This window comes from Aspergillus ochraceoroseus, assembly GCF_002846915.1.
Source record: "Aspergillus ochraceoroseus IBT 24754 chromosome Unknown P175scaffold_9, whole genome shotgun sequence".
Lineage (NCBI taxonomy): Eukaryota > Fungi > Ascomycota > Eurotiomycetes > Eurotiales > Aspergillaceae > Aspergillus > Aspergillus ochraceoroseus.
The window spans coordinates 537898-560570 of NW_024468484.1; the positions used below are offsets into that span (position 1 = coordinate 537898).

The following is a 22673-nucleotide window of genomic DNA, read 5'->3' on the forward strand; positions in this document are numbered from 1 at the left end:
GGACTGCTAGCAGCCTGAGGCAGAACAGACAGAGCTAAGCTGTTTAGGGAATGGTTGCTGTGACAACGTGGCGCCGTCTGGGCTGGAAACTCCCCAAGCACAACGGAGTCCAGTCTAGACATAGACCTGAAATTCCAATCGGCAAGAAAGGAATGAATCAATGAATCAATGAATGGTGTCCCACTAACTATCTAGCATCCATCCATGGCTGTCACATCTCTTCTGCCCGATTCCTCCGTGGAATTGGTCAAGCACACCGTGCGCTCGACATCGACCTGCTCCAATGCCACAGTGTTGTCCCTCCAAACACTCTTCCGCGGCTCACCTCACCCGCCAACGACCGAGATCGAGAGCGCAACGGTAAAGCGGGCGGGACGCACTACGAAACCCACGGCAACGGCCGCAACGAAAACGAGTCGAACAAAGCCAACGACGTCGCGGGCGACGAAGACGAAAACATCCGTGCAGGAAGCGGCACTCACAACCCTCGCGGAGAAGGATGCGGCGCGGCTATCGAACCAGGAGAAACTGGTTCTCGCTACAGAGGTATTCAATACAACCTTGAAGACCCTTTCGGATGCCTTGAAGGTAGTAGCGACCGCCAAGCACCCCCGGGTTTCGGGGACCAGCACGCCTGTGCAATCCACTCCGCTGAAACGAACCGCGAAATCGAAAACATCACCTGGGACAGACAAAGGAGGAGCCCTGGAGCCCGAGAGCGGGGTCTGCGCTGTAGCTGAATGCGCGAGGATGTCGCTTTCGTGCTTGAGGATGCTCAACCCCGACCAGGCGAGTGGGTCCGACGGGTTCCCGAATATCCAGCTCGAACAGGGTGCGTGTGTGCTGGCGGGCCGGTTACTCTCCCTGGGCTTGAAGGACATGGCCTATAAGGAACTGAGAAGTCTCAAGCGGAGGATGCAGCAATTTCTTGACGCGCAAGGCACGGGTCGGAGAAGGGCGGTGGATAAGAAAGGCGCTTGGAACGACGAGGAAGAACAACCGCTGAAGGAACGAATGTCCGATCTTTTGTCTTTCTCGAATATTTCCAAAGCTCGTGCTGTGTATGGTCTGCTGGTTTCTTTTCAGTCTCATGCGCTGCGACTTATCGCGTCGGAGAACCGACCCGCCACTGTGCAGAAGGTCGTTTCCTCGCTGCAGATGACCGACTCGAGCAGCCCGGCGATTGTTATAATGAGCGCGATCGAATCAGGAGCCCTGCCCAAAGATAAGGGAGCGCTTCAGCTTCAGTCACTGTCCAGCCTTGTGCTGTCGCTGTCTTCCGCTACGCAGCCCAGCGGCGGTGTCGCCAAAGATCGCTTGAAGCCAATTACGGCAGTGACCCTCCAGCTTCTGGCACTCGAGATCCGCTGTTTGTCCTGGAAAGTATCGGGTCATATCTGTGAGGACAGCAGAGAAATGTGGGATCCGCTAGCCCGCTATCTTGGGGCTTTCGTCCATGCAAGCAAGGGAATAGAAAAGGCAGAGTTTGCGGCCTTATACAAGACTATTGTTCGGCTCCAATCGGCTGTTGCAAAGTCACAGAATCAGCCACCGGTCAACCCCAAGGACAATGTGTCAGTTGCTAGGATTGCGACTATTCTGGGACAGCTGGCCCAAGACGCAGGCTGCTTTGAAGAGGCTCTGCAACTTTTCACAGAATCCCTCCACCCTCTCTCAAGCGGACAATGTCTTGGACTAGCCACCGTTCGGTGTAAAATCGCATCACTTCAGTTTCAGGCCCTTAGGGCTTCGCTTAAACTTCCCTCTACTGACCTGGCGGTTGCTGTCTCAGAGGCCACCACTGCATTGAGTCTACCGTTGAAAGGAAGCCCTGCGGACCTGGACGAGCTGCTAGTAGAGGCAGCCAAGCTCAAAAAGCTCGCGATGGGCTGGTTTGGAGAAGTGATAGCCAAAGAAAAGCAACACGAAAAAAATCAAAACGAAACTTTGCCTCGAGTCTACGGATACCTAACCGGATTTGTGCGCTTTCTACGCCGGTATATCGGACGACGACCGGATGAAGAGGCAAAAGATCAACAGTCGTTCTTCCAGCGCATTACTGCATCCCAAAGCATTGTCTTCGCCGCTGTAGACTCTGCCGTCGCGGTGGGAAAGCTGTCTGTTATGTCTCAGAGGCCGCCCTGGGATGACATTGTTCCAACATTGATCGATTGCCAGCGCGTTCTTACTACGATTGATTCCTCATGTGACGAACTCGAGTCTTCAATCGCCGAAACCATTGATCTAGCCCTGGTCAAGCTGTCGAACTTGTTCTGGTCGCGCTACATCAAGGAAAAGGAGAGTGGGAAAGGCGGCCGTGATCTTTTACCCTTGCTGAAACAATCCGCCACCCTACTGTCTGGTTGTTCACCATCCCAGCGGCTAACGGGGTTTTCTCCATTGAAATTCGAAAGGCTTGCTCATACGTACCTGGAAGGCAACTTGACTTCTGATGCAGAAAACGCGTTCCGTCAATCGATTGGGGAACATATCGTGACCGGTGCACTTGACAAGCTCGTATCGAATCCTGTTGGATGTTTTCCTCATCGAGTCAGCCAGGATCCCAAGACTAGTGGATTCCTTCTTGGCCGGGTTCTTTCTGGCTTTTTGAAAGTCAAATTACGAAACAAGAAATCGAAAGCCCAAGATCTCTTCGACGACGACACGCTTCCACCGGCCCAAAGAGGCCATGTTCTGGAGTGGCAGATGGGTATACTAACTGAGCAACATCCCAGCACATACAGTGATGACTCATTTTTTGGGTCTGTTTTCAATGAGCTCCTCTCAAAGCTTTTCGACGTGTACTCGACGCACGATCACCCAATTCGCCGGCTCCGTGTGGTTCTCTGCGGGCTCCGTTTTGCTTTAGAACACCCCGGATCTCTCGACGCTCCGCTCCTGCAAACCCTACTTGAAGGAGGTACCGATCTTATCGAGAACGACCCGGGATATGGCAACGATGCGGATATTTCATGCCTAGCCCACCATCTCACAACTTCGGTCCGTTTAACACTAGGTCTTCATCAGGGTAGTCTTGAGCCCGATCAGCTGAATCTGGTTATTTCGTCCTGGACTTTGATGGTGCGAGACTGTCCAGACTTGAAGTCATTACTCTCACGAGTTGGCGATGTGGAGTACCTCGTTCTCCAGATGAAAGCTGTTGTCGACTACACCGAAATCCACGGTCTTTGGAAATTTCAACTTTCAGCCCTCGAATTGGTGCTACGTGTCACTGAGTTACAAGGTTGCAGTGCATTCTCTGAGGCGATTATGGTTCTTTCCCGTCTTGTGCTGCAGTATTGTCGTCTAGGATACTGCAGCAAAGCGCATGCCCTTCTCAATCGTGCAGATGGATATCTCAGTCATAACGAGGTGTCCTGCTTAGCGAAGCTTTCTTACGAACTAGCTCGTGTCGGATTTTTCCTGGAGACAGGAGAAACTGAAAAGGCAGCTACCACTCTTTTAACGGCTCGAACACTTTACGAGAAGAACCAGACAGTACAGGACCTTAATACCTGCTCTGTGTTGACCAAAATCGCGTGGGAAAGACTCGTGGCCGACGCTGCCTTTATGAACTCACAACTCTCATTTGCTCAAGGCTCGATCAAGGATGCCCTCTTCTATGCCAAGCTGTCGGTCAGGTTGAACTGCAGGATTTGGGCCAAGGTGGAGAAACTCGCTCAGAGGAAACAAGAAAAGGCTATCGCAGCAGGGGACAGTTCTGAGCTGGAGGTCGTGGTGGAGGGAATGGCTAAGCTTGAGGTTTCGCAAGCGTCTACTTCCTCCACATATTCTCAAGGTGCCCCATTCTGGCCTCATATTGGGTCTCACCACAGCTCATTGTTAAATCTGGCGAACCTCTCTGCACATCATGGTTTATTCCAGGATGCTATATATTACGGGGAACAGGCAATGAAGATTAACAAGACACTTAATGCTAATGTCCGTTTGATTTCTTCTCAGGCACAGCTGGGCTCTCACTGGATTCTGGGGGGCCATCTCCCCGAAGGGGAGGAGCTCCTCACGGCCGCGAAGGAATTATCTGGACAGCTAGAAAACAGCATTGAGCTTGTCTCGCTGCAAATGAGTCTTGCCGCTCTTCACAGGGCAGAGGGAGACTACGCTACCGAGTTACAGGCTCTTCGGAACGCCGAGAAGCTTATTGATGAGTGCATTGGCTCTGAGACCGCCAGCAAGTCATGTGCAGCTTCCTCTATTCCCGAATTATCAGAAAAAATGGACAAACTACGAATACGGCCGAGCAGCAGAGCCAGCAGCAGAGCGAGCACCAGAAATACCAGGCAAACAACGACAAATAGAAGGACTCGCGCGGCGACCGTTTCCGCTCGAAGTGCGCCAACCCCGTCTCCCCCGAGCCCTGAGCCAGCAGAGACAGAGTCAAGCACTCTCCTGCAAATAAGGAGTGACATTCTACGACATCAGGCTGCTTGTTTGCGCGCACAACGGGAGTTTGGGAAGGCATTCGATTTGTTAAATGATGCTCGGAAATTCGCCGTCACTAGGGATAGCAAGATATCACAACACATCGGAGAAAGTGAGCATCTTCTGGCTGACGCCATTCGACACTTTGCAACACACGCAGTTTACTGTGTCCTTCCCGAATCGACTATCTCGCTGCCATCGTTACAACCATCTAGCAGCAGGGCTGCAAGCGAGGCCGGTACTTCGAGCAAATCATCGACCTCACGGAGAACTAGGGCACCTACGCGGGGAACACGCTCCAAAGCTCAGCAGTCAACCGATGACTTCTCTATCATGCTCTCCAAGGCGGGGGAGTGTTTGAACAACATTTTTCAAACCGCTACTATCCTGGGATCCACACTTGACAGTCACTCTGCCTCTCGTCTCATGAGCCGGATATCTATGCTGTCCCATATCACAGCCCCTCAGAATCCAATGCCGTGGTCCCAATCACCGGCCAACATGAATGGTAGGTTTTCTTTTTTGCGTTATTATCGAATATGGTGCTTTACTGACGTGAAAAAGAAATTGGCCGGATTGGAGCTTTTGCACGAGAGCGTGCCGCTATCGGGATCGACAAGCACTTGGCCGAATATTGCGACCCGCTACTCTGGCCTAGCCCGGATATTGCGACAGATTGCAGCGAGGACCTGTGCCCTGATTTCGCCGACGAGTACGTCAATATACTTCCAGATACCTGGAACGTTCTTTCTCTGTCCTTGAGCGCCGATCAGACGGAATTCGTAGTATCTCGACTGCACCGGGGCCGCTCTCCCTTCTTGCTCCGTCTTCCGCTCAAACGAGGGAACTCTGAGGATGACGAGGAGGAGCAATTTACCTTTGAGGATGGAAGGGACGAGATGCAGGAGATTATTCGGCTGGCGAACGAAAGCGCCCATGCGGCGAAACACCAGGTGGACCGGCAAGCGAAGAAAGAATGGTGGAAGAACCGGGGGGCTCTGGACCGTCGATTGGAGAATCTTCTCCAGAACATCGAGAATGTTTGGTTTGGAGGGTTTAGGGGAATCTTCTCACCGATTCCACACGACACCAAGGCTTTGGCGCGGTTTGCAAGCTCATTTCAGACTATTCTCGATAACCATCTTCCCTCACGACAAAAGGGCAGTCGGGCAGAGGGTCCCCGGTTAACGCTGCACCCGAATGTGCTGGAACTGTTTATTGGCGTTAATGACTTGGGGGACCAGGAAGACCCAGAGGATACGTTGATGGATCTTCTTTATTTTGTCGTGGATATTTTGCAGTTCCAGGGCGAACGCAACGCATACGATGAGATTGAGTTTGACATGATGGTGGTTGAAACGCTGGATGCGGTCAAGGCTTATCATGAGACCACCAAGAATGCGAGCGGACAAGGAAAGCCCAACAACACTGTCCTCGTCCTGGATAAATCCCTGCATCTGTTTCCCTGGGAATCACTCCCCTGCCTGCAGGGGCTACCTGTGTGTCGTGTGCCATCTCTGGAGTGTCTTCGGGACCGAATTCTACGATTCCGCCACGAACGCGCAAATCCCGCGGGGATCAGCTTCGGCATTGACCGACACAATGGCACCTACGTCCTCAATCCCACGGGAGATTTGCAGGCAACCCAGGGAACCTTTGAGAAAGATCTATGCGCCCTGGAGGGTTGGAACGGAATTGTCAATCGACAACCTAGTGAGGACGAATTCAAGGACGGCCTAGAGTCCCAAAGCCTCTTTCTCTATTTCGGACATGGTAGCGGCGCACAATACATCCGAGGCCGCACCGTCAAGCGGCTAGACCAGTGTGCGGTCACCTTCCTCATGGGCTGTAGCAGTGGCACCCTGACCGAAGCTGGCGAGTACGAACCGTACGGAACCCCGATGAACTATCTCCAGGCGGGGGCCCCAGCGCTGGTGGCTACATTGTGGGACGTGACCGATAAAGATATCGATCGGTTTGCCAAAGCCACCTTTGAGCATTGGGGTCTGTTGGCCAGCAAGGAAGAAAGTGGTGAAGATACCAAAGTGGCTCTCGACGCAGCCGTTGCTCAGTCGCGCCAGGCGTGTGTGTTGAAGTACTTGAACGGCGCTGCGCCCGCTGTCTATGGCGTTCCTGGTGTATTTTTGGAGTAAATTGGTTAGGCAGGGCATTGTATATATGTAGGAAGTATAATTAATCTCTTGAATGAATATGTAAAAAAAAACACAACATCTTCTTCTCCAAAAGACGAAAAGGGAAAAAGATTCCGGGGGATGAGGAGAAAAATACGATACACGTACGGATGCTGTAATGCCCCTCATTCCCCTCATTCCCATATCTTCTTTTCTTCTTCTTCTTCTTTCCCCCGTCTTCCTTCTTTTACATCTCGACTCAGACTGGGTATATCAACTCAGAAAGAGAAGACCAAAGATCATCATGTCCGTCACAACAAAAGCCACCATTGCCTCCTTCGGCGGAAAGCTCCTGAAGCTCAGCCATGTCGCCAAAACCACCAACTGCGAAATGTCCTTTAACCTCTACCTTCCACCACAAGCCTACCAGAACCCAGCGCAGAAAGTCCCCGTTCTGATATACCTGTCCGGATTAACCTGCACGGCGGACAATTGCTCTGAGAAGGGCTTTTTCCAGCACGGAGCGAGCAAGAAGGGCATTGCGGTGCTTTATCCGGATACTAGTCCTCGTATGCCACCTACTACTCCTTATCTACTTAAAAAGATAAATAGAGCATTTTGATTTATAAAAAAAAAAAAAAAATCAGGAATCTTGATGGATGGTTTTGAAGCTGGCTAACATGATCATTAATATTAATATCCACAGGCGGTCTTGACGTCCCCGGCGAAAACGACTCGTGGGATTTTGGCACGGGGGCTGGCTTTTACGTCGATGCCACCAGGGAGCCCTACCATCATGGATATAACATGTATACGTATGTGACGGAGGAGCTACCGGCCACGGTCTTTGCAGCGTTCCCGCAGTTGGATTCTACCCGTGTTAGTATTACGGGGCATAGTATGGGTGGTCATGGTGCTTTAACTTTGGTATGTATTCTGCTTGATTTCTTTCTGTGTTCCTGGGCCTATAGCAGATTATGCATGGTTTTCGAGTGAAGTGGCTGGCTGGCTGACTGGCTGACTTGTGAACAGTATCTTCGGAACCCCGGCAAATACAAGTCTGTTTCTGCGTTTGCGCCAATCTCCAACCCTATTAATTGTCCCTGGGGTCAAAAGGCGTTTGGGGGCTACTTTGGTGAGGATCAGCTGGCGAAATGGAAGGAACATGATGCGACGGAGCTGGTGAAGAAGTGGAAGGGTCCGTTGGATATTCTGATTGATGTGGTATGTTCTGTTTTCCTGTCCTGCAATAGACCGGGAGGAGAAGAAGAAGAAGAAGAAGAAGAAAGAAGGGGAGGGGAAAGCTAACCAGAAGTAGGGAACCGGAGATAACTTCTACAAGCAAGGTCAACTTCTCCCCGAGAATTTAGAAACCGCTGCAAAGGAGGCTGGTGTGACGGGCATCAATGTGCGCTACCAGCCGGACTACGACCACAGTTACTATACTATGGCGACGTTTTCTGATGACCATATTGAGCATGCGGCCAAGTATCTCTTTGCATAGTGGGTTTTCCCCTCTTTACTATCCGTGCCCCTCTGTCTGGTGGATGATTGGTGGCGTGTTCTGATATTCGTCAAGCGATCACCGGGCGAAATCGTTGATATAGAGATAAAATATAGGATTAGTCCCGGATTGTATACACAACGTAGGATATTGTCATACCCACGGAGGGCGAGACTGTATGCGCCGAGTGTTATCGTACAAAGTAGAGGATAATGCTTGAAATCTAATTTGAGACCAAGGATCGCATTCATCACTCAGCAATGTTATAGCGCAAATCTTCCAGGCTGGGATCGTCACCTGTTCACAACCCGCCACCCATGTGGGAAAACACTGCAGGAGAGAATGGCATTATCACATCTACAGGGTCATATCTACCGAGTCCATCACATTTTCCTGCATGTCGAGGGGAAACGAAGCCATCCCAAACTCAAATCTGGACGAGAAGTGTGTGAAATCGATGTGCATACTGTGACAATCCTAGCTCCTCCCCCCCCCCCCCAGGAGCCGGCCCCGTTAGACAATCATATCATCATTGGCCGTCTCCCTGCGAACAGAGTGTGACGGAGTTTTCGAATCACCTGGCTGATCAGACGGTGAAAGGCATATCTCTCCAAGTCGGGGCAGGTTCTCAGAAATTCGACGGACAGGATGTGCACGGATGCAGGAGACAGGGCCCTCGAAGGCTATGATTCGCGCTCATATCCCAGACTAAGATGTGACGGTGCTGGGGACTTGCAGCTGGCCGGCGCTTAGAGAGACGAGAGTTGAAGCTATTGGCTGCCAGCCACATCACCGCAATGCCGTCGTTCCCTCCTCATTGCAAGTTCTCAGATGGGCTCTCCGTCTTCTTCCTATATAGCCGCCCACGTCGCCATTGTTGACTGCAGGCTTTCTTTCTGAAACCGCTTCGATTCTCCCCAGTTTTCTATTTTCGTCTCTTTTGCATTCTTGGTTGGTTTGGCTGGTCCAGACAACTTCTATCTTTACCCTGGTTGGTTTATTCTTGGATCTTGCTCTGGCACAGTCATCTCTCTCTCTCTCTCTTTTTATAACTATACGCTTTAATAATTCATTACACGCCATCTTTGGAGTTCTTGACTTTGTTGACATATACTTGTTTACTCTCTCTCTCTCTCTCTCTCAAGACAAGACAAAATGTATCGCGCAAGGCCCCAGCTTTCTCTGAACATTGTTCCCATGCAGACCTCCTCACGACCTGCACTGTCTCTCAAGTCTCCCGGTCTTCCTCGCACGCCAATCTCCCCAAGTCCCGCAAGTCCAGCTGCAAAGCGCTTCTCCTCATCGATTCAAGTGCCATCCTACAACTACGTCAACTCGTGCTCCTCCAAGAGTATCCTCAAGAAACACGCCGCTTCGGCGCCTGGCACCCAGAAACGCATCCAGTTCCAGGGCACGCCGATTGTGCATTGCATTACCCCGATCGAGAACACCGATGAGTACTACGGAACTTATACTAAGCTCTCTCGCGAAGAGCGTCGCTGGATAGTCCGGGAATGAACGCCTCGCGGCGGTTCCTTTTTCCCCTCTCACACTTCCCGCACCTGTCCAATGGTGGGGATGGACCAGAACCAAACCAAGACCAAGCCCAGTCTTGCCGGGTCAGTTTGAGTGTTCGTGTCCGGCCCCGGCTGTTATGTCGTCTGTCTGGCTTGGTAAACACCTGAGAGTGTCAGATGTATGAGCGAAAGGTGATGTCGCTGGAATGAATGGCATGATCTCGAGGCATAGCTTCCTCGGTGTTGTATATGAACTGTTATGTTATGGTTATGATTTATGATGACTAGCATGATCCTATGTAAACAATCCATTTTTGACTACTCTTGTTCTCTGCACTGTACTATGTAGCGTATCTCTCTTTACTAGTCTTTGTGTCCTCCTACACGCACCTGTTTTAGATTCTTTCAAAGTAGGTATACTGACTGGTCTTGTACATATAGACTAGTGGCCCGTGCGTTTATCCTTCCGCCAAACTTCGGCTTCACACTTCTTGTTCTCCAGACCTTCCAGGGCGACATTACAAGTCACGTCGATGCCTGGATATTTATCCTAATGATCATCTTGCGAGTAGCCTCTACGGCCAGTCGCAAGACTCTCGGGACCAGTGCGCAATGGAGCGTGGTTGCGCGCCGTCGGGGACTCTTGACCCTCGCCATTGAAACCTCCTGGTAAGCCCGGTCCATCCATGATGAAGCAATCACTCCTTATCTAACTGGTGTGGTTGCCAAAGCGATGATACCTGCGTTGCTATTGTAGACAAGAACCAGTCTGGCGCCACTCGAATCCATTTCCTCGAGAATATCACCTCCGACTCGACAGCCTACCAAGGCATCCACCCCGTGCGCGCTCTAGAATCGCACCAAGAAAATCTGGCAAACCTGGTCAACAAGGCCCTGCCATATCTCCCCCGCGCATCGGAATGCAATAATGAAGCTCGTGAGATCATCGCATTATCCGACGGCAACCGCCAAAGGCCTGATTTCATCTCCGTTACGCGCGGACCCGGCATGCGCTCCAATCTCTTCGTCGGACTAGACACGGCCAAAGCGCTCTCAGTCGCCTGGCAAATCCCCTTCGTCGGCGTGCACCACATGCAAGCGCACCTCCTCACCCCTCGACTCGTCTCGGCTCTCTCGCCCGACCCGCAAACCACCACCAGCATCACCCCCGAGTTCCCCTTTCTCTCGATCCTCGCTTCCGGCGGCCACTCCCTCCTTGTCCGCTCCTCCTCCCTCACCGACCACGAGATCCTCGCCTCCACCGCCGACGTCGCCATCGGCGAATCCCTCGACAAAGTCGCCCGCGAGATCCTGCCCCAGTCCCTCCTCCAAACCGCCAAAACAACCATGTACGGCCCACTGCTGGAACAGTACGCCTTCCCCAACGGGCCCGCCGACTACGCCGACTACACCGCGCCCCGCACCCGCGGCGACGAACTCCGCAAACGAGTGTCCCCCTGGGGCTGGTCCCTGACGACTCCCTTCGCGCGAACCCGCCAGCTCGCCTTCAGCTTCGCCTCCCTGCCCACGGCCGTCTCGCAGATCCTCTCGCGCAAGGCCCAGGCACACCAGCCGCTCGCCGACGACGAACGCGTCGCCCTCGCCCGAGAAGCCATGCGCACTTGCTTCGAGCACCTCGCTTCCCGCACCGTCATCGCCCTTGAGTCGCTCGCACCCTCGGAATCGGCACCGCCCGTCCGCACCCTGGTCGTGAGTGGCGGCGTCGCGGCGAATCGGTTCCTCATGGCGCTGCTCCGGTCGTTTCTGGATGTGCGCGGGTTCGGCCATGTTGGGTTGGTGGCGCCCCCGCCGGCCCTGTGTACGGATAACGCCGCGATGATCGGGTGGGCGGGCATAGAGATGTTCGAGGCCGGGTGGCGGTCGGAGCTAGCTTGTCGCGCGCTGCGGAAATGGTCTCTTGATCCGCGGGCGGACGATGGGGGGGGGGTCTTGGGGGTTACTGGGTGGGGGAGAGTTGTATAATACAGTTTTTTTTTTTTTCTCTCTCTCTCTCTCTCTCTCTCTCTCTCTCTCTCTCTAACTATAGAGAGAGAGAGAGAGAGAGAGAGAGTTCCGAATTGTATTAGTACTGTACATATAGCATGCCATTATGTATAAATTTATGACAAGAACCATGTACGCGGAGTAGAAATTCATCATGGTAGGAAACTGACTACACTCAATCCTTTTCATCATCATCATTATTTTTTATTATTATTTTTTTCTTCTTCTTACACCGTCCAGAGCTACCCATAGAATCAGCAACTCCACCTTAAAGTAAATGCAGTCCATCCATCTCAAACACCAAGAGAAACATCAGATGAGATCCAGTCGACCAGCAACTAGACAAATCCCTCTTCCTAGGTGCCGGACCCCCCCCCCCCAAAAGCCCGTAGGACCGGTAGGTATATTTCAAGTGTGTTGGTCTCGCCTCGTTCCAATCAACCTCCTGCTGCGTTTCCTCCCTGACGCAGGGCAGTGACTTGTTTCCGGAGCTCGAGGAAGAAGTCCTTTCCGTTGGCCATGGCGTTGGCTGTTGAGCGGCATTAGCGAATCTTTTTCATCCTTTCTTTCTTTCTTTCTGTCTGTCTGTCTGTCTGTCCGTCTGTCTGTCTGTCTGTTTCCTTTTTGGAAAGAGGAGGCAGGTAACGTAACGTACCTTTCGACCCCCACGGTCCACTCGCACGGTGATTCGCATCTTTGGCTTGAAGCTTGTAGAAGAAGGGTTTGGACGCTACACACACACACACACAGTTAATCGTTGAAATTCTAGAGGGTCGGGTCGGGTCGGGTCGGGTCTGGATATTACCTCCTGGGCCTAGTTAAGGAAGAAATTAGCAAGAGACGGACACAGACGGACTACTATAGTTATAGGATGGGATGGGGATGCTTCAGAACACAAAGTAACCAAAGCGGCAACAACATGCCTTTTTTCAGAGCCGCCTTGGCTTCGGCGGCATTGAAGCCTCGTACGGGAATGTGCGGCTCCTGGGATAGTCCTGACGAGGGATCCCGCGCGTCACCCCAGGTGCTGTTACTGGTGTTGTTAGGGGCGTGCGAGGGTTGGTGTCCTCCACGGAGCCCGCCATGTGCGCTCATATTCCGTGGATTCGGGTGTCGTGAGGATTGGCGGTTCGGGTCGTATGGACGGGCGGCTCCGCGCCATCTAGGTCGAGAGTTAGCGGGTTAGAGATGAAAGCAAAAGAACTTCAACCAGGAATGGATAAATAAGAAAGGGGTCTAGGTACTTACCGTTCCTCAGCCGGGCCACTCATTGTCGCCGAATCAAGGTGGGAAACCGGTCGTCTTGAGATGAGTTGACTAAACTAGGGGAAGGAATGTTGTTGTATTAGTTACCAAAATCCGACTTATCACTAGTTAACTAGTACGAGTAACGACAGGTACCGCCGCTTGTTTCATCAACCACTGCTAATCTATCTCGTCTGATCGGGTGGAATTCGATTTTATTCTTCGGGTTCTATAACTATCTTGCACTATACTGTACATTTAACGAGGCCTCATTTCTTTGCTGGGCCGACCGCACTGGGCTCCGGATCCGCATCACCTCCAATTTCACGCAAAGAACCGTGGCGTAGAAGGTGAAAAGCAGGATGGCATCAACGAGCAGTATCCATGCGGCTTCCGAGCCAGCGTCCCAGGGACATGGGACTTCCTTCTCCGCGAGAAGACCTGATTGTCCAGCTAGAATCCTCGTTTTCCGAGGCGATGCATTCGACAGCCTCTAGAAAGCCGCTTGGTTGGGAGTGGGCGTGATCGGGCTCTGCACCGAGAGACTCGGAGAGTGTTTTCGAGAGATGAAGCAGCGGTACATCGCAACCCCAGCGGAATATGAAGAGGTACGTCTTGACATCTGGACATTTGAATCAAGACCATCTTGGAGACTGACCTATCAAGGCCTGTGCCCTCCGCCTCAAGGCCTATGGAAGCAAGAGCTACACACCGGTCGGCGACGTCACCTCGCTGGCACCTGGCACATATTATCTGGAGAGCATCGACGAAGTCTATCGCAGAACTTACGCCATCAAGTCGCAGTAGACACGGCCATATAGCCAATTCTCCTTTTGGAACACCTAGAATTCCCGAGCTGCTTGTCGCACTTGAATGATAGAGCCATAGATCCGAATAGAGTGATTGTTTTTGCACACTAATAAGTGCTCACAGTTACTCTGTACTTCAACATCATATACACAGTGACTTCATATTCTTTAGTGGCTGTAGAGTATTATTGATGCGTAAGCGAAGCCTGCTTGATAAGAAGTTAGAGTGACGCTATTAGTGCTCGAGATGTAGGGCTGTCATAAAATAATCATAAATTAACTTATAGTTATAAAAGTAAGCTCCAGTACCTTTCTGGCTCATGGAATACGGGGTCGCACATTTGCCTCAGGCAGCAACACGCCCCAGCTGACTTGGATGCCCCAGGCCAACATCACTGGCAACCATCCTCCAACTGCATCGCGCCGTACACAACCATCCGCCCCCCAAAGAACACCAACTTCCACCTCCTCGCGTGCTGCTCCTGTGGCCTGCTGGCTCTCCTTTTAGCTAGCATCTGCCATACGCCCTGTCTTTCCCAGTCATGAGTGGCATTTCCTATGATTTGCCATTTGTTTTGCGTTGTTATTCATTGAACTGAGTCTGGACACCAGATAAGCGGCACCCGGTTCAACAACAGTCGTTCTTCGCCCCCCTTCCCCAACTCTAAGCATTGTCATTACTGCTCTGCACTTACCTTCGGAAATGGCGCCCTATTCTGCCTCGAAGTTTCGCGGTTCCCCTGGAAAGCCTCAGAAAAATGGCCCCAAGGCCTCCGTCCAGGCCCCAGCAACGTCGGACCCTACAACCACCGAAGGCCCGCCCCTCAAGAAACGAAAGTATGTTCCCGGGGGTCCTGGCGGTGGAGGTAGATATATTGAGCTCGAGGTGAGGGAGACGCCCAAGCCCAAGCCGAAACCGAAACCGAAATCGAGCCCCATAAAGAGACGGAGCTCATCTAGCTCTCGAACCCGTCAAACCAAGGAGGCCGAACCACCTCTGCAACCCGTTCAACTCCCGCCGCAGCCGCCGCCGCCGCCGCCGCCGCCACCACCACCACCACCCCTTGCCCCAACGACACCGCCGTCGGCGCGTCTAAGGAGAGAGAAGAGCCAGAACCGTGGACGGTTCGGATCATCCACCGCGGCCGCGCTTGCGTTGCAACAGGGGGATGGGTACAAGCCACGAGAAGAGCGTGGTTGGGAGGAGTTCCATCCGGAACTTGATATTGATGCCAAGTTTGCGATTTTCCCTTCCACAGAAGTGGATCGTCCTCCACCTTCGGCGCAGCTGGCCAATATATTATCCCCGAATGGCCTTGAAAAGAGCGGTGAAAAGGACCCCATCGCGGAGCTGATTCGGGCCCATACTAACGGCACCTCCCCAACCCCGATCAAGCGGCGGCCTGGACGTCCGCCGCGCCGTCCGGAGGCTATTTTGCAAGCGCTCGGTGTGACGCCCCAACCCAAAGTCGTTCCGCCACCGGGCCCCAATCCCCGCGAGAAGTTGACCCTTCCCAAACCCTCATTTCGATTACGGGACCCCTTTACTTTCTATGACCAGCCAGGTGTTGGTCAGCAAAATTATGTGGACCGAACGATGGCGAGCGTGGGATATCAAGAGAGCGATCTCTTCCTCCGTCACGATCGCCGTTTGATTCGGATGTCTGAGGGCGCACAGGATGACGATCTCGATATTGCGCATCCAGTGGCAAGTGAGGGAGAGGTGAATGCCGCCGTGGGTCGGGTGGAATACGATATGGATGAGCAAGATGAGAAATGGCTCGAGGAATACAACGCGAAACGACGAGAGGACCAATTTGAACCGATCAAGCCTGCGGTCTTTGAAATCACCATGACCAAGATCGAGAAGGAATGGTATAGTCTCGAGAAACGCATCCCCAAACCGAATCCCAAGCCACCGCAAACGCATCGCCCGCGTTCCAGCTCCGCTGCTGCTGTTAACGGCGAAACCACAGGGCCGGGGGAGGAACAAGACAGCAAATGCGCTATCTGCGACGATGGCGATTGTGAAAACTCCAACGCAATTGTGTTCTGTGACGGCTGTGACCTGGCGGTTCACCAAGAGTGCTACGGCGTTCCATTTATTCCAGAGGGCCAGTGGCTATGTCGCAAATGCCAGCTTATCGGAAGGGGCTCGGTCAATTGTATCTTCTGCCCGAATACTGAAGGTGCTTTTAAACAAACGACTACCTCCAAATGGTCCCATCTTCTCTGCGCAATGTGGATTCCTGAAGTTTCGATTGGCAACCCGTCTCTAATGGAGCCTATCACCGACATCGAGAAGGTCCCCCGGAGCCGCTGGAAGCTTCAGTGCTATATTTGCCGTCAGCGAATGGGCGCATCCATTCAGTGCAGTAACAAGAACTGCTTTGTGGCTTTCCATGTGACGTGTGCGCGACGAGCCCAGCTCTACCTTAAAATGAAATCCGGCCACGGGACCCTCGCGGTGATGGACTCGCATCTGCTCAAAGCCTTCTGCGACAAACACGTTCCGCCGGAGTGGCGTCGGGAGCATGGGACCGATGCGGCGACTGCGGATGCTATTGAATACTATCGCAATACCATGCAGGGTCGTCGGTGGGGCGACAGCCAAGCGGCTGCGCTATCCTTAGAACCCGCCCATCATCCGCTTAGCGGCGATCCCATAGATGACGATGGACAACGGACCCATACTCCCCGCATTACCCTGACCGTTGGAGGTAGCAAACGAAAGCGGCCTACGGTCCCCCGTACCATCTGGAAGTTACCATCGGGCGCGCCTGTTATACCTCAAGTTGTTCTGAACTCGGTTGTGGCCTCGCTCCAGCGCTTTGGTGTGCGTCAAAGAAAGCAATACGCGGAAGACGCCTGTAAGTACTGGACCTTGAAGCGAGAGGCACGAAGAGGTGCCGCCCTTCTCAAACGGCTACAATTACAGCTAGAGACATTCTCCTCCATGGAGATGACCCGGAGAGATTACGTTGCTATGGGGGTGACCGGAAATAAGCGACTCCAGCGACGCATCGAGTTTGGAGAACGGCTGTACTACGACCTAGATCGCCTACGGATGCTGTGCGATGAGGTGAAGAAACGTGAGAGGGAGAAGCTCAAGGATGCTGAGACTCTTCGGAGCGTGGTCGATATCGTCTACTTCCCGATTTTCCCCCTGCTCTGGCCCATCTTTGAAAAGGCTCAAGTGTAAGCAGTCATTCACCCGCCAAACTACCCACCCTTTATTTCCATTTGTTTTCGGCTAACGATTATCTCAGGTTGGATAGCAAAGGTATCTTCAGACATGGGCTGTCGGCTATACGCACAAAATTGGAGCAGCGCTATTATCCCTCCGTCTCCTCCTTCTCGGCTCATCTAGCCAGTGTTTTTACGTCGGAAATCGGAGTGCAACCAGCCGGGGATACCGCCGAGCTTCAGATGCAAATCAGTGGCCGTGCTCCAGAACTAAGTCTCGAGCAGCGTGAAAAACGGAAAATGGCGAAGCGAATCATCAAATCGATCCAGCCCGCTCTCGAGGATGCCATCCGAAAAGAGAGCGAGTTGAATCGCAAGCCTTTTGAACAGGAGTTGAAAGACTTGGATGTCATGCTTGAGAATAGCGTCTTGTCCGGAAGAGGCTCCGAAATTGATGCCGCAGAGCGCGTGGGAGAGGAGACTTTGGTGAGTCCCGAAAATGCTGACCTTGCGAACGGCCACGCCCAACATATTGAGGATGAGAAGAACGAGGTGACTGCGAAATTGGAGACGCATGATGAGCCCATGACAGAACCCACAACCGTAGCAGGTATATCTGAAGCCGGTGGTCAGGCAGAAGCTCCTGAGAGACCGGCTGATTTTCAGGTGGTGGATACGGTCATGACGGATGCCACCCCCTTAACGGATGCATCGAGCACCAACCATAATCATGGCGAGACCTCTATTACCGCACCCCCCCTTCTTCATACTCAGTCAACCGCCACGGAAGCAAGCACCCAATCGGCTGAAGCCAATCTACGCATCGTTCGCCCGTCAGCCGAAACCCAGAAGGGCCCATTGACACCCCCTCCAAGTTTCCAAGGGGACCAACAACACCTTCTATCCCAAGGAGGCATCCTATGGTATATGCAACCCTTTGATCCTATCGGAACCACTATCCATGAAGAGCGCTGGACGGGCCGAGAGGTCATGCGGGGCATGAGTGAGGAATTAAGTGAGCTGGACGAGGACGAATTGAAGGATTTGGTTGGAGATGACGAGCTCGCAGGGTCTCTCGGAACCGCTGGGGGGGGAACCTCCTCTACCCACGGCACCCGCGATGGCCCCGGCGGAGAACAAGGGGTGAAAGTCCATCGCACGCGGCGACGGTGGAGGGGATTTAAATAAATGGGTCGCTTTTTTTTTTTCATATTTTTATTAATTCTGTGATTTTGTGTGTGGTGTTTTGAGATGCGGAGGATCTACCTATATCTCTGGAAGGACCGGCGTTTGCTCACAATTCCATCCCCTAATTAGAGCAATATTTCTTTCTTCTTCTTCTTCTTCTTCTTTTTTAAATGTTAATTTACCGAGAGATACAACCCACGCGATAATGAATCCATCCCATGAATCGGATTTGTCGGCCATAGTGAGGCTTGGCAGCCTTACTTTTGAGGTGTGGAATCTGCTGACTACACCAACGTGGGAGCCTGAGGCAGCGCTCCCCCTTCTTTCATCATCAGCTGCCAACCAACTTCTCTCATCATCCCTTCCTGTTTCTCTTCTCTTCTTCCTCTTCCTCCTCACGCTCTCTCTCTCTCTCTCTCTCTCTCTATCTTATTTCCTTTTCTCCTTTTCATCGTGTAGGGACTCAACTTCTTCTGTTCCATTAGCCAACCCCCGGGTCACGGCTTTCCAGCTTATTTTCTTCCTCGTGTCTGTGGCGGAATTTTCTGCTCTCCTTCCCCAAACACCCCCAGCGCTCTGTGACACCATCTGTCGCGCGCGTTCTTTCCGCGTAGCCTGAATTCGGCTCTTTCTTATCATCTCTAATCTATTTTTTTCATCTTCGCTTTACGATTTCCGTCACCATGGCCACAGAATACGACCACGAGAACGGCCGTTATGATGGTACGTACAATGCTTCGTTACCATTAGCAAGTCTGGTGGTTATGTTTTCAAGCCATGAGAAAAAGACAAAGAATGAAAATGATGAAAGAAGAAAAGAAAAAAAAAAAAAAAAAAAAAAAAAGCAAAAATTTACTAACCTGTGTTTGTTTTCACTCCTTTTTAGACGAGCCTCGTTTCGCTCGCGATCGCAGCGCATCTCCCCGGGATGAGCCGCGTGCTGACCGTACCCGTAGCCGTTCCCCGAACGGTCGCGCTGATGAACGGTATGTTACGATCTCTAGTTCCTCAATGCATATTCTAGGAGAGTATAGAAAGAGAGAGGCAGAGAGAGAAAGTGACATCTTTTATGAGCCATATACTGATGTGTAAATTTAGCAGTGCTCCTCCTGATTCTCGTAAGCCGCCTCTCGATGATGATGAGGAAGGGGCCCTCAACACTGGCTCCAACCTCTTCGTTACTGGCATTCACCCACGCTTGACTGAATCGGATATCTCGCGACTCTTCGAGAAATACGGCGATGTTGAGAACTGTTCCATCATGCTTGATCCTCACACCAAGGAGTCTCGTGGCTTTGGCTTCGTCAAGATGGTCACTGCTGAGCAAGCAGATGCTGCTAAGGAGGGTTTGCAGGGCGAGGTTATCGAAGGCCGAACTCTGAGCATCGAAAAGGCTCGCCGCAGCCGTCCCAGAACCCCAACCCCCGGCAAATACTTTGGCCCCCCCAAGCGTGGTGAGTATTTTCATTGAGAGGTACTAGTTTTTTTTTTTTTTTTTTTTTCTTCTAACATTCCAAATCTGCAGAATTCCGTGGAGGACGCGGTGGCCGTGGTGACCGCTTCGATGACCGTCGTGGCGCCTATGGCGGAAGCTGGCGTCGTAACGACGACTACCGCTACGGGCGCTACGACTCTTACAGCGATCGCCGTGATTACGGCGGCCGTGATTACCGCGGTGGTGACTACGGTGGCCGTCGTGAATACCGTGATGATTACGCTGGTGGTGGTGGCGGTGGTGGTAGTGGTGGCAGCGGTGGTGCCGGAGGCAGCAGCGGTGGCTATCGCAGTGGTGACCGGTATGCATCTGGCGGCCGTGAGGAACGTTACGGTCGCGAAGAACGCCGCGAGGAACGTCGTGGTGGTGAAGAGCGCCGTGGCTACTATGACCGTGATGCTAACCCTCCCAGTTACGGCCATGGTGCTCCTTCGCGCGAGCCTTATCCCGGCCGCTCTTACGACCCCCGTGAAGATCGGTACGCCGGAAGGTAGGACACAATGTGTCAGTCTACCGATTAAGGGTCTGTAATTTACCTACGTCTACCGACATACACACCCCCCCGCGTCGTTCCCAGGCTTTGTCTCCTTTTCTTTTTACCCCTTCCCCCCCCCCCCCCCCCCTTGAATCTGTAACCATTCATCCCCCTTTTTTATGTTCCTTGGTATGGGTTTTCTTTTTTTTTTTTTTCAACACTCCCTCCTTCGATTGGGATTGATCTCGACGGGCCAACGGTGGGGCGTCATTTATGTTGTCTTATCAAAGGGAAAAAAAAGTCGTCTTCGCGTTTACATGTCATGTCGGCGAAATCGGAACGCCGTCAGCCTTGCGACCATCCAGCTATCGCCCTTTTCTAAAAGAATAAAACGCAAGAAGAAGAGAAGGAAACAAGGGGAAATGGTCGTCACTCTTCGGTCGCAAGCTGATGTTTTCTTTTGTTGATTCGCTCGAAACACCGGAATCTTTTGGCGGCAGGGAAAAGAGAGCAGGATTTTTCTATTAACGTTGTAATTCCTCGGATTGTCAGATGGTCAGCACTGCTTCATTTTCAACTCTACCGGAAACTTGGTCGTTATCTCGCTAGTCAGCTGTTCGCCTTTGTTGCGTCTTATACACCTTTTCTACGTAACGACTCGATTGTATTCGGCCAGGAACACATTAAAATCTGTCTTCAGGCCATTCACTTTTGCCAAACACTTTTCCTTCGCCCGCATTCAAACAAGCAGATGACATGGAGTCCGGCCATAATTCGCCAGTCCGCCATACCGTTGTTTGTGTGTCTGTAGTACCAGCCAGAGGACAGCCTTTTCTTTCACCCTTAGATGTCGACGTTTCAGACAAGTCACTGTAATTCCGGAGTCAAGTCTATCCATGGCCAGAGAGGCATTGCGGCACCTTTGCGCAAGAACCCTGGCTGAACCCCTGTCTTCCAGAATGTCTTGCCATCTAGGATTAGCAGTGCGATTATTCTTCTGAACGGTAGGTGATGATAAGCCAGAGCTAATCCCCAGCAGGGCAAGTATTCTTTCCGGGTAGGCCTCAGCTGTGGTCCGAGTGCCTGGAAACCGACTCATTTAGCTTTATTCCGTTCTACAATGGTCGCTGTGGACGCTGATTGAGTAGGTCCTCCCAGTCACTAACAGATAGGACAACATTTTTGCACCTGCATGTCACAACTTCGGGGGTCACATCTACTGGCATATCATCATGGGTTTGAATCCGAATCTGCTGCCTGTTCGTAATCAAATCTCTATGGAAGTTTTTGGTCACAACACCTGCATTCAGTAGCATAGTTATTTAGGGCATCGTAGTCAGCCTTGAGAAATCTGCCATGTTAGTGGTGCTATAAACCTAGCTTTGCCGGGGAATAGGTCCCATTATATATCTCAACATTAAGACATTTACCGCTAGTATACAAACCCTGGCAGGATCCCTATTATGATCCAAGCGAGAGATCAGCATGCCCCCTAATTCCAATGCTTTCCTCGCTCATTGACCCTCCTGGTGGACCGAGGACTCAATCGACGTGTCAACCCGAAATGGCCATAATAGTGTCACCCCGAGCGCGCAAAGAAGAATCGACAAGGCGCCACAAGCAGCTCGAGAGTGCGAAATCATCACACGCAGACAGGAAGCGGGAGGCAGGAGGAGGATGGTAGACAGGCTAACTATACCTCTAGCTGACCAGCAACAAAGAGTAGAAACCCCCTGTCTCTCACACTCTCACATACATTCCCACTCTCTCTCTCTCTCTCTCTCTCTCTCTCTCTCTCTCTCTCTCTCTCTCTCTCTTTTTTTTTTTTTTTGTTTTTTCTTTCTTTCTAGTTTTGGAAAACGAGTGGACCAATTAATTACTCGGGAGTCTTCCCGGACGGTGCACCTTCCACCTCATTACTCTTCTGAATGAGGAATTCGCCCAGCACGCGCAGAGGATTGGGAGGTCTATCAAGCACGAAGCATTAGATTAGTCTCATCCATCTATCAGAGAATCAATGAACAAGCGCAGTATTTATTCCCTTCTCCCCTCCCGCTTTCTTTCTTTTCTTCATTAAAGAAAACAATCGATACCAATGGGTAAAAAAAAAAAAAAAAAAAAAAAAAAAAACATACTGTTCCTTCGTAACATTCTTCATCCCTTCCAAGAGATACGGGACGATCTTCTCGTTCATGTACACACGAGCCGGCGCGCCTCCAGGTCGCATGGGCGTATTTGCGGAGACATTCGATTCCGCCGCGGGGGTATTCGCTGCTCCGCCTGCGGCTGTGCTTGTAGGGGTTGAATCGTTTGCCATTGTGAGGACCGGTGTTGGTGTTGGTGTTGGTGTTGGTGTTGCTGTTCTTGCGATCGACGGGGGAGGATGATCTGGGTCTAGGTGTTGCAATAGTGGCGGGAGAGTTGGGAGGGGAGACTGTAGCAATTAGGCAATGGATTTGGTTTCTTTTCTTTTCTTTTTTTGGTTTTTGTGTGGGTTGCTAGAGTGAAAGGGAAGAAAGAAAGAGTGAGGAATGGAACAACACAGAATGAATGACTGAATTCAAAATCTCGGGCAGTACGTACTATGTATACTGCACTGAGGGCGGAGAGGATAAGACTAGACTTACCGGGACGTCCGCCATGGTGTTTGATAGCTGTATATATATGTGTATATG

The 22673-nt window shown here is 51.9% G+C and overlaps 10 protein-coding genes across 10 annotated transcripts; 8 read left to right on the top strand and 2 right to left on the bottom strand.

The window, feature by feature from the left end:
- Positions 1-132: 132 nt before the first annotated feature.
- On the top strand, positions 133-6596 carry P175DRAFT_0486501 (C50 family peptidase; the record flags this gene model as incomplete). The annotated part of the gene is made up of 2 exons (XM_040895631.1): positions 133-4951; positions 5008-6596. Exons 1-2 carry the CDS (start codon positions 205-207, stop codon positions 6594-6596), a joined length of 6336 nt encoding a protein of 2111 aa, XP_040749197.1. The 5' UTR covers positions 133-204.
- Positions 6597-6821: 225 nt separating this feature from the next.
- P175DRAFT_0504561 (S-formylglutathione hydrolase) lies at positions 6822-8548 on the top strand. The gene is made up of 4 exons (XM_040897901.1): positions 6822-7144; positions 7282-7502; positions 7608-7799; positions 7894-8548. The coding sequence occupies exons 1-4, from the start codon at positions 6880-6882 to the stop codon at positions 8077-8079; spliced, it is 864 nt and encodes a 287-aa protein (XP_040749198.1). The 5' UTR covers positions 6822-6879; the 3' UTR covers positions 8080-8548.
- Positions 8549-9234: 686 nt separating this feature from the next.
- Positions 9235-9597, top strand: P175DRAFT_0495983 (uncharacterized protein; the record flags this gene model as incomplete). The annotated part of the gene is made up of 1 exon (XM_040896103.1): positions 9235-9597. One exon carries the CDS (start codon positions 9235-9237, stop codon positions 9595-9597), a length of 363 nt encoding a protein of 120 aa, XP_040749199.1.
- Positions 9598-10073: 476 nt separating this feature from the next.
- P175DRAFT_0486511 (N(6)-L-threonylcarbamoyladenine synthase family protein) lies at positions 10074-11579 on the top strand (the record flags this gene model as incomplete). The annotated part of the gene is made up of 2 exons (XM_040895632.1): positions 10074-10265; positions 10328-11579. Exons 1-2 carry the CDS (start codon positions 10150-10152, stop codon positions 11577-11579), a joined length of 1368 nt encoding a protein of 455 aa, XP_040749200.1. The 5' UTR covers positions 10074-10149.
- Positions 11580-11958: 379 nt separating this feature from the next.
- Positions 11959-12869, bottom strand: P175DRAFT_0504564 (uncharacterized protein). Its single transcript, XM_040897902.1, has 4 exons — positions 12524-12869; positions 12406-12414; positions 12256-12330; positions 11959-12129 (listed from the first exon to the last, which is right to left on the bottom strand). Exons 1-4 carry the CDS (start codon positions 12693-12695, stop codon positions 12038-12040), a joined length of 348 nt encoding a protein of 115 aa, XP_040749201.1. The 5' UTR covers positions 12696-12869; the 3' UTR covers positions 11959-12037.
- Positions 12870-13411: 542 nt separating this feature from the next.
- On the top strand, positions 13412-13652 carry P175DRAFT_0535551 (uncharacterized protein; the record flags this gene model as incomplete). The annotated part of the gene is made up of 2 exons (XM_040900230.1): positions 13412-13453; positions 13512-13652. The coding sequence occupies 2 exons, from the start codon at positions 13412-13414 to the stop codon at positions 13650-13652; spliced, it is 183 nt and encodes a 60-aa protein (XP_040749202.1).
- A 376-nt stretch (positions 13653-14028) lies between these two features.
- On the top strand, positions 14029-18298 carry P175DRAFT_0560502 (putative PHD finger domain protein). The gene is made up of 2 exons (XM_040900987.1): positions 14029-16852; positions 16924-18298. Exons 1-2 carry the CDS (start codon positions 14358-14360, stop codon positions 18026-18028), a joined length of 3600 nt encoding a protein of 1199 aa, XP_040749203.1. The 5' UTR covers positions 14029-14357; the 3' UTR covers positions 18029-18298.
- On the top strand, positions 18132-18873 carry P175DRAFT_0378559 (uncharacterized protein). The gene has a single exon (XM_040892964.1). It carries the CDS (start codon positions 18234-18236, stop codon positions 18645-18647), a length of 414 nt encoding a protein of 137 aa, XP_040749204.1. The 5' UTR covers positions 18132-18233; the 3' UTR covers positions 18648-18873.
- Positions 18393-20137, top strand: P175DRAFT_0504568 (RNA recognition motif domain-containing protein). The gene is made up of 4 exons (XM_040897903.1): positions 18393-18751; positions 18915-19014; positions 19127-19482; positions 19554-20137. Exons 1-4 carry the CDS (start codon positions 18712-18714, stop codon positions 20015-20017), a joined length of 960 nt encoding a protein of 319 aa, XP_040749205.1. The 5' UTR covers positions 18393-18711; the 3' UTR covers positions 20018-20137.
- A 1755-nt stretch (positions 20138-21892) lies between these two features.
- Positions 21893-22315, bottom strand: P175DRAFT_0423228 (DPY30/SDC1 family protein; the record flags this gene model as incomplete). Its single annotated transcript, XM_040893114.1, has 2 exons — positions 21893-21965; positions 22134-22315. Coding segments are annotated over 2 exons (255 nt in total), but the record flags the coding sequence as incomplete, so codon positions are not given.
- Between the last annotated feature and the right edge of the window lie 358 nt (positions 22316-22673).

Bases quoted from the DNA above. Each gene is read 5' to 3' on its own strand.
- P175DRAFT_0504561 (XM_040897901.1), top strand. From the start codon at position 6,880: ATGTCCGTCACAACAAAAGCCACCATTGCCTCCTTCGGCGGAAAGCTC. The intron at 7,503-7,607 runs GTATGTATTCTG...ACTTGTGAACAG, and splicing joins GTCATGGTGCTTTAACTTTG to TATCTTCGGAACCCCGGCAA. The intron at 7,800-7,893 runs GTATGTTCTGTT...AACCAGAAGTAG, and splicing joins TGGATATTCTGATTGATGTG to GGAACCGGAGATAACTTCTA.
- P175DRAFT_0504564 (XM_040897902.1), bottom strand. From the start codon at position 12,695: ATGAGCGCACATGGCGGGCTCCGTGGAGGACACCAACCCTCGCACGCC. The intron at 12,130-12,255 runs GTACGTTACGTT...GCCGCTCAACAG, and splicing joins TGGACCGTGGGGGTCGAAAG to CCAACGCCATGGCCAACGGA.
- P175DRAFT_0560502 (XM_040900987.1), top strand. From the start codon at position 14,358: ATGGCGCCCTATTCTGCCTCGAAGTTTCGCGGTTCCCCTGGAAAGCCT. The intron at 16,853-16,923 runs GTAAGCAGTCAT...CGATTATCTCAG, and splicing joins ATCTTTGAAAAGGCTCAAGT to GTTGGATAGCAAAGGTATCT.
- P175DRAFT_0504568 (XM_040897903.1), top strand. From the start codon at position 18,712: ATGGCCACAGAATACGACCACGAGAACGGCCGTTATGATG. The intron at 19,015-19,126 runs GTATGTTACGAT...GTGTAAATTTAG, and splicing joins AACGGTCGCGCTGATGAACG to CAGTGCTCCTCCTGATTCTC. The intron at 19,483-19,553 runs GTGAGTATTTTC...CCAAATCTGCAG, and splicing joins CTTTGGCCCCCCCAAGCGTG to AATTCCGTGGAGGACGCGGT.
- P175DRAFT_0378559 (XM_040892964.1), top strand. From the start codon at position 18,234: ATGAATCCATCCCATGAATCGGATTTGTCGGCCATAGTGAGGCTTGGC.